Here is an 8,439-nt window from a genome sequence, read left to right as displayed (position 1 = left end):
ATTGTTGACATGATAAGAAAATAAAAGATTCATGCCTTAGGGGATAATCTGGCTTTCTTGGTCCTTGGTTTCTTGGGTAAGAGAAAATTGTCAGATGTTCTCCTTTTGCTTTTTCCTCTTGAAGATGCAGCAGCTGAAGTAGCAGGAGTTCTCATGAGTGCCTTTAAAGGTGCCGAATCCAAAGTTGCAGAAGTTTTCATGAATTCCTTTAAGTTTTGAGCATCAAACCCCAGAGCAGGCTTGGGACCAGCCGAATAGTACTGGATTGCTTTGGCTGGGGGAGTAAACTCAAGATCCTGTGCATGACCAGATAATAAAATAAGAAGTGGATTCAAGAACAAGAAATGATGGGCATAATGAAATTACCTCACTGTCAGAAGCAAAATCGGGTTGCAAGTTTTTGCATAAAGAATGAACTGATATATTGAAGATATGAGCATGCCATTCTTGCCACCAAGAAATAAAGAAGGGATAAGCAACATCTATTAGCCCAAATGGAGATGGTTCGTATATTGGCAATTCCCATCCTAATTCAAAGACCTTCTTGGCTTCCATTCCTTCTGTTATTACTTCCCTTGACTTTATGATTGTTGAGAAGAGGAATTTTGGAGGCAGTTGGCCACATCCTAATTGTCTGGCCACCATGTTTGGATAATAGAATTCATAGGTGGATTGTACTAATCTCCCATGATGAAATTCGGCTGGCAAAGTGCAAGGTTTGATAAAGGAGTTGAAAATCTTCGTGGATTCTTGGCCTGAACAACCAATTTCATAGCTAAACTTGCAGGGCAAAGTCAGATTTTCATTTTCTCTGTAAGGAAACCAGAGCACATTGCCGAATCCTTTGAAAAATAGCTTGAAGAAATGACCAATGTCTATATCAATGCTTATAGATGATGCTGCTTCCCTATAAGTCTGACAAGCCTTAACCTTTGCTGTGCTGCCTTCAGCATAGTTAACTGAGGGAAAACTTAGGTTGAAGAGGCTCACAGGGGTTATCTGATGCATATATAGCTGGAGCCACATTTGAATTAGCCACCAGGGACCATTCACACAAGAAATTTCTCCACCTTGGCGCATCTGAAGGGTGATCTGATGCATCATATGATAAGCAGACCCTAAGAGATATTTGCCTAGTGGGATCTGAGTGCCTGCAGCTAAGTCTTCAGCCATTACCATGTGATTCAGGGTTGGTTCATTGGATTTTCCACAGAAGATGAATCTGCATAGCCACATATTCATGAAGGCTTTCAACTCTTTGTCAGAGACGGCGCCAGATGCATTCATGTAGTTCTGAATATGTTTGACCCATCCACATCCAGAGCTGATGGCTCTTTGATTACTTTTGCTCTTGTACTTGTAGGGATATACTGGCAATGACACATTCAAGCCAGTCATCATGAATACGTCGGCTAGAGTGATGGTCATAATACCATGACCAAAGATAAAGGCATTGATAGCGTCAGACCAAAAATGAGAAGCTGCTATCAAAAGGGAATCATTCCTGGGTGTCTCTGCTAAGGATAACTCCAGACAATGACTGATGTCCTGACTTTCCCAGTGGCTGCTGCTTTTCTCCAGCATTCTCCTATACCAGTTACGCCATCCGGTGATTGGGGGAAATGGCCAATTCTTGAACGTGTTTGGCCATCGGTTTGACGAGGTAATCCCAGACTTGAAAGGAATTCTTTGGGTTTCCTTCTCAATAATTTCAGAGGGGTCAGGATTTCCCATTGGGCCGAGGAAATAGGAGTCGAGGTTGGCAGCATAGGGGATCAAAATCTGGCTCTTGTATTCCTTTAGAAGATGATTGAAATCAGAGGGGAGTAAATCAAAAGAGGAGCGGGAGGATAAAATGAAAGTTGCTGAATATAAGTAAAGTTTACCTCTGGGATTTCATCCTGGGTCGCCATTGAAGATTTGAAGGAGGTCCGAGGTTGTGCTGAAAGCTTGAATTTTTGGGCAGCGGCTGCGGTTTTGAACGGTGATGACCTAGGAGGATGAAAGAGCTTGTGGTCAATTTCAGAATAAAACAACTTTTATCCCGAAATTGAGGGGGCATGTGTTAACACTGGATTTTAGTCAATTCTGGAAGATGACAGGTAGACCCACATGCGGGAAGAAGGGTGTTCGGCAAACAAAACGAGCGATCGGCTAAATGCTTGTGCGGTCGGTTACTCTAGAAGGCGGTAACTCCATTCGGGAAAACAGAAGATGGCAGGCAAGACCGATCGGAAAGATGAGAGTTGTAATAATAAAGGAATCTATAAGTTTAGAGTAAGGAATCGTAAGTTTCCAAGTTTGTTTAGAAGTTCCTTTGTGAATCATAGTCCTCTAGGACTCACGTTTTGTCTAGGGTATAAATATTGACCCTCGACCATTGTAAAAGGGGTTCACAACCAAATCAATACAACCGGCCCCGTGCCAACTTTCGAGTCCTCTTGTTGTGTCGTCGAGTTCTTCGAGAGGAATCATCGATCCGTCGACCTCCGTAAGTTCCGACAACCTTGTTATCATGTTTAGTATCATGCGGTGGATTTAGACGTGATGCAAGTAGTCTTGTTTGTTTTCAATGGTCGTGCGGCGGATCTTTGCTTGACAATCAAGAAGTCTCTGCTTATGCTTTGTGTATGGGTAGATACCGTGCGGCAGGCGTTTACTCAATATGCTTAGTGAAAGCAAGATAGTTATCGGCTCTTTTAGATATGGAAAATCTAAATAGATTCATTAAGTTATCCAGTGTTGCATGTTACGGAACATTTTATATATATATATTTGTAACACACTTCTTCCCAATCTAGATTGATATTGTTCGGCCTTCTCTCTCTTGTGGTTTTATTCGTGTTTCAACGATCATTGCTTTTTCATAATATCTTTGCAACTAGATAGTGTGCTCATAATGGCCGAATTATTTTAATCTAGGTTGTCACATGTCGCGGGTTCATGCATGTTAATCATGTTTAAGCTTTAACAAAACCAGGTGTCGTGCGGCAGATGCAGGTTTTGGATTAGTTTAATCATTTTTATTTGCACGTTCCTTCTTCATGGACCCCAATTCGGCTGGACTGCCGAGTTTGGTTATGCGTTAACACATAATTAATTTCACTTGTTCAAATATGTCTTCCCATGCATGTGTATTCGGCGTTCAGGTTTCCACGTGCATTCATCTTACGATTAGCCGAAACGGTTTATGAACTCATTGGCAGACAGCTCTCTATAGCTGTATGTCGTTGTAAGTGGCTTCAGGGGCGGATATGTGGAACTGTCTGGTATTACCCGACATGTTCCGGTTTGACATTTAATTGTTTTATCCCTTGTTAGTTTTTTCAGGTCAAACTGACTGGCACGCTTCCGGATAACGAAACGCCCGGGAACCCGATTGAAGCTACGCTTTTCGGCTTGCTGTGTGTGAGGCACAGTGCGTCACATTTTATGTCAACACATACCCTACGCGAAACAGTACTCTGCAGCCACCAAGACACAAATAGTATTGTAGGCGCCGACATCTCCCCCTACGACATTGTAGGGGCCGCTAAAAGTCCCATACGGTAAGCCCCCGCGTGTCTCTGGACATCGATCGCGGTATGATCCCATACGGTGAACCCTTCTTCTTTTTCTTGGCTTAATTTGGTTTTTAACTTTTTATGTTAGGGCTACAAATATACGTGGCTTTTCGCCTACCACAGAGGGTACATTGAACTCGAGACGGATCGGATCGCCGGAGTACGTTACGGTTGATACCGAACCTTCGACAGAGCGCTGCTTGATGGGATCATTTAGTATCGGAACCGTGCATCAGTGCATGCATGCATGTTAACCTCGCTCGTCCGGCCCGGCGGGCCCCCTGGGGCAGTTGCCGTTTTTTTTTGTTTCCCTTCAAACGTGGGGCACTTGCCTTTTTCTATTTCTGCCTTGCTCCGGTCGGAATCTCGCGTACGCACACGGACACACACACACGGGGCATTGCTTGTGCTCGCTCAGCGTGTCATTAATCACACTAGCGATGGAGCTAGCCAGCTAGGTATCGATGCCACGGCAGCGACCGCGGAACCGCTGACCACGCGTTTGGCACATGGGGGCCGGGGCTGATCCATCGCGTAATCAAGCGGAAATCAAATCATATTCGAGCGATACTCTAGAGACCGATGTATATTAGTACACTAATTACTGTAGAATATACAAGAGCTTGGCAGTTACCGCGACTAGAGAGGGACGCATATGTACACACTGGACTGAGCTCAACTGAACCCATGTGAGTACGTGACGTGTAGCACGTGTAGCAAGCGCATCGTTCAACCGCCCTCACCTCTCTATGAGCCTGGGGTTGTGGGGGTGGGGGTGGGGGTGGTTGAACGAAGCGCTATATATATATTCTACTGGTGTGCGCATGGATTATAAATATAATAATAATTGTGGTATAAACAAGTGCGCAACATGTTTTGGTGCTAACCACTTTACGGCATCGGCGTGTACGGTCACGTATGTATATGTTCCATTTGACGATCCGGCTCCGGGTCGCCCGGACCGCGTGCGAGCGTATCAAAAAGATTAGCCTTGGTGATCGTAATCTATCTAATCAGTGCATACGCCTTGTCATAGTCTAATCATCTGCTCTCCAGATTCTCTTAAGCTCCACAGGGCAGAGAGTTACGCGCTTGATCTTATTCAGCATTATTTTTTTTAGTTATGGGCAGTATTTTCTCTCATAATATTTCAGCATAACAATCAGCATAAGTCAAATTTGAGCATAAGTGAACAGGGCGCTAGCAAGCTCGGCGGATGATGCCAACGTGTAGCTACAGCTCAGGCCTTGGGCTCTAGTACAGTTGTACTAGTACGTCAGCGGGGAGCGTCCCAGAGAAAGGAGCAGCAGAGCAGATGGGCCTTGCCGCCTTGTCGCATACTACTCGTGGACCGCTTCCTGCGGCTTCCCTTCCCTTGGCTCGCCTACGAGACGAGGTCTATAAATATCGAGTGCGGCAAGCTCACTGTCCCTGCATCTTAGTCTTACTACCCTCGTCTCGTCGGCCCTGGGCGGCTCAGCCCGCAGGATCCGCCACAGAGACGGACCTGGACACCAACGCCATCGAGTGAGCGGTGAGCCTCGAGCCCTCGACCCCTCGAGAGTGTGTCTGTGTGAGGCAACTAGCGCAGTAGCACTCGAGCAGACGCATCGATACAATAAGCATCTATCGAGCGGCAGTCATGACGCTGGACACCCCGGCCGCCGTGGTCCTGGAGCTGATGACCATGGGGCAGCAGTCCGCGGCGCACCTCGGGGACCTGCTCCGGGCCGCGTCCCCTGCGGCGTCGTCGCCGCACCAGGAGCTCGCCGCCGAGATCCTCCGCTGCTGCGGCCGCGTCATCGACGCGCTCAGCGCCACCGCCGCCGCCACCAGCGGGCGCAAGAGGAAGGCGGCGGCGGCGGCGGCCGAGTACCACCAAGACGCAGCAGCAGCGGGAGGAGGCACCAGCTGGTCTCCTCCTCCGGGGCCGCCACTCAAGAGAAGGTGAGGCTGCCGCCTGCCGTTGCCGTCTCCCTCCCTCTTGCACATATTTGTTCGGCAGCCGAAAAGCAGCACGATGATGAGTGTTGCCGTTCAATTTCGCAGGGCGCGCGGCGCAGAGGCGACCAAGGAGGTGACCAGCGGCACGACGGTGGACGGCTTCATCTGGAGGAAGTACGGGCAGAAGGACATCAACGGACACAAGCACCCGAGGCAAGTAGCACGAGTTTGTAGTTTCAGAAGGCTCAGGCGCTCATCAGCTCAATCCGTTCCATTCCGTCGTGGCAATCGACTGACCGATGCGTGCTGATAATCCCTCTGCAGGCTCTACTACCGCTGCGCGCACAAGGACCAGGGATGCAACGCGACGCGGCGGGTGCAGCAGACGCAGGACCAGCCGGCGGCGTACGAGATCGCCTACTACGGGGAACACACGTGCAAGGGCGCGGCCACCGCGTGGCAGCAGCTGGGAGCGGCGCCCGCCGTCGTCGACTTCGGCTCCAACTCCTGGGGGTCCGCGGACACCAACAGAGGCTCGACGGCCTCGATGTCGCAGGGCGGGTGGTCGCCGTCGGCGTCGTCCGAGGTCGGGTTCGAGGCGCTGCACGACACGGCTGCTCCTGATCCGGTGATAGAGTTCCTGGACGGCTGCTTCGGATGGGAATCCGTCCTCCAAGACCGCTTTGACTTCGGCGATCTCCTCCATGACATCGCTACGTTTCAGTAGATTTTTTGGATTAGCAGCAAGCAGACCAGCGGTAGATCTGTGTTGTCGCCGTCGCTGTAGTACGTGTACGTGAGAACAGTCAGTCCGACCGAGCAGTAATGAGTGACAACAACCTACGAGGGTCACAGGCTCGCTCAGAAGCCTGGTTTGCCGTAGAGCACACTAGTACGTAATAGTATACGTATCTTGTTTCAGGCAGAGTGATCACATCAACAACAACAAAAGTATTGTGTTTTTATTAGAATAAAAACTTCACTACTTTCCCCGTTAGAAAATGGAGCGGAGCGAAGGAACAAGGTGACGTGTACTTGAGCAAGTGGCCGTCAACAGTCAGCACTGCTTCCGGCAAGACCGGCATCGTGTGAAAACCAAAACGCTTCGAATTGGACGCATCCTTCTTTTCTTTTTCTTTTTTTATTTTTTGAAGGGATACCTGACGCATCTTTGACAAGCTAACCAAAACTTTCTCGACCAAAACTCTCTTGCACATATTTCATATTTGTGCAGTGCAAAGCTCCGCATGGTCCAAATGTTAAGTTCTCTACCATGAATGAGTCAGTAACTCAACATTGGTCACGTGGCTTTTTTTTAGAAAAATATACTCCTATATATGACAGGTGCCGAGATATATCATGACGGGTGTGCAAACAACATAGAGAAGTTCAAAACGATGAGTGAGGCAAAGGGGCGGATCTACGAGGACCTTTACCGACGTTTGAGTACGAAGGAAGAAGAGAATGACATTTATAGGCTAGCTAGGGCTCACGATAGGATGACAAGGGACTTCAACCAAATCGAGTGCATAAAGCATGAGAGAGAGCAGTTCTTGGTGAATGAGGTGGATATCAGACATAGATGACAAGAGTATTTTGATAAATTATTCAATGGTGAGAACGAGAACACCACCGTTCAGCTGGATGACTCATTTGATGACAGGTGCATTGTGCGGAGGATTCAAGAATCGAAGGTCAGAGAAGCCTTGAAAAGGATGAAAGGGGGCAAAACGATGGGCTCTGATGGTATCCCAATCAAGGTGTGGAGATGTCTCGGGGATATAGCTATAGTATGTGTCGGGTCCATAAACCTGGGGACCCTCGGGGACCGGCTTCTGCGCCAAGGCTCGGCCCCAAAGTCTAAAAACAACACGGCAAGGGGGCGGTCCAGCAACCGACCGGAAGAGCAGGCCCAAGAAGAGCAACGTCCGCTCGTCGGCTACTTCGGCCCACCTATCCGACCGGATCGCTCGTCGGCTCCAGCCGGCCTCCGATCGGAAGGCCTGCCCCCAGCCCTACTTCCGACTCCGACCCCACGACCGGGGCTCGTGGAAACCCTGCTCACCGCTCTTCTCTGACTGGCGCACTCAGAGCCGACTGGAGCCATCCGACCGGGGGTGTCCCGTTCGGTAGGAACCAGAAGACGTGCGGAGAAAGGCAAGGCAAGGCTCACAAGTCAAAACCACTATACCAGGGACCATACCCTGCGCAAAACAGTACTCTGCAGCCACCAGGACACAAACAGTATTGTAGGCGCCGACATCTCCCCCTACGGCATTATAGGGGCCGCTAAAACTCCCATATGGTAAGCCCCCCGCGTGTCTCTGGACATCGATCGCCGTATGGGCACCAAGATTTGCCGTACCGGGTGAACATAGCGCGACTCCTCACATGCCACTAGGCATCAAATGGTATTTGCAGGTACCGATATCCATCCTTCCTAAAGAAGATAGCACGACCTCTCGTGCGCATCTGACATTCTACAGCGACATCAACAGTGTTGGGGGCGCCTACCATTATCCAATCCTCATCGGCGTGGGCAGCAAGACTTAAAGATATCCGTACCCTCTCCCTCTCACCTGTAGAGCCATCCTCTTCATCTATAAAGGGGGATGTGCTCCCTCCAATAGGGGGACCGAGAAAAAGGAGGCCAGAGTTCCTTAGATCGACATCGACACCTCACAACCGTAGAACCACCAAGTTCCGACCGCAAGCACACGCTCGAACACCTAGCTCATAGCGAAGTTCCTGTCACTCTCGGCCCTTCCGGTCGGAGCCGACCGGACCTCTTGTACACCCCATCTCTCTCCCTCTCGTTTGTAACCCCACTGTAAACTTCGAGCACCTGAGCTCAGGAATAAAGTTACCGACCGACCCCGACTGGACGTAGAGCACCTGCGTCATTGAGTGCTAGGCTACCTCCGATCACAAC

The 8,439-nt window shown here is 49.4% G+C and overlaps 1 protein-coding gene across 1 annotated transcript; it reads left to right on the top strand.

The window, feature by feature from the left end:
- The first annotated feature begins 5,012 nt into the window (after positions 1–5,012).
- LOC136534275 (transcription factor WRKY45-2-like) lies at positions 5,013–6,484 on the top strand. The gene is made up of 3 exons (XM_066526728.1): positions 5,013–5,510; positions 5,613–5,720; positions 5,832–6,484. The coding sequence occupies exons 1-3, from the start codon at positions 5,206–5,208 to the stop codon at positions 6,232–6,234; spliced, it is 816 nt and encodes a 271-aa protein (XP_066382825.1). The 5' UTR covers positions 5,013–5,205; the 3' UTR covers positions 6,235–6,484.
- Positions 6,485–8,439: the final 1,955 nt, after the last annotated feature.

The sequence above is a fragment of the Miscanthus floridulus genome, unplaced genomic scaffold (assembly GCF_019320115.1).
Source record: "Miscanthus floridulus cultivar M001 unplaced genomic scaffold, ASM1932011v1 os_1740, whole genome shotgun sequence".
NCBI lineage: Eukaryota > Viridiplantae > Streptophyta > Magnoliopsida > Poales > Poaceae > Miscanthus > Miscanthus floridulus.
The sequence above is the reverse complement of the archived record's forward strand: the minus strand, read 5'-3'. Positions and strand labels throughout refer to the sequence as shown.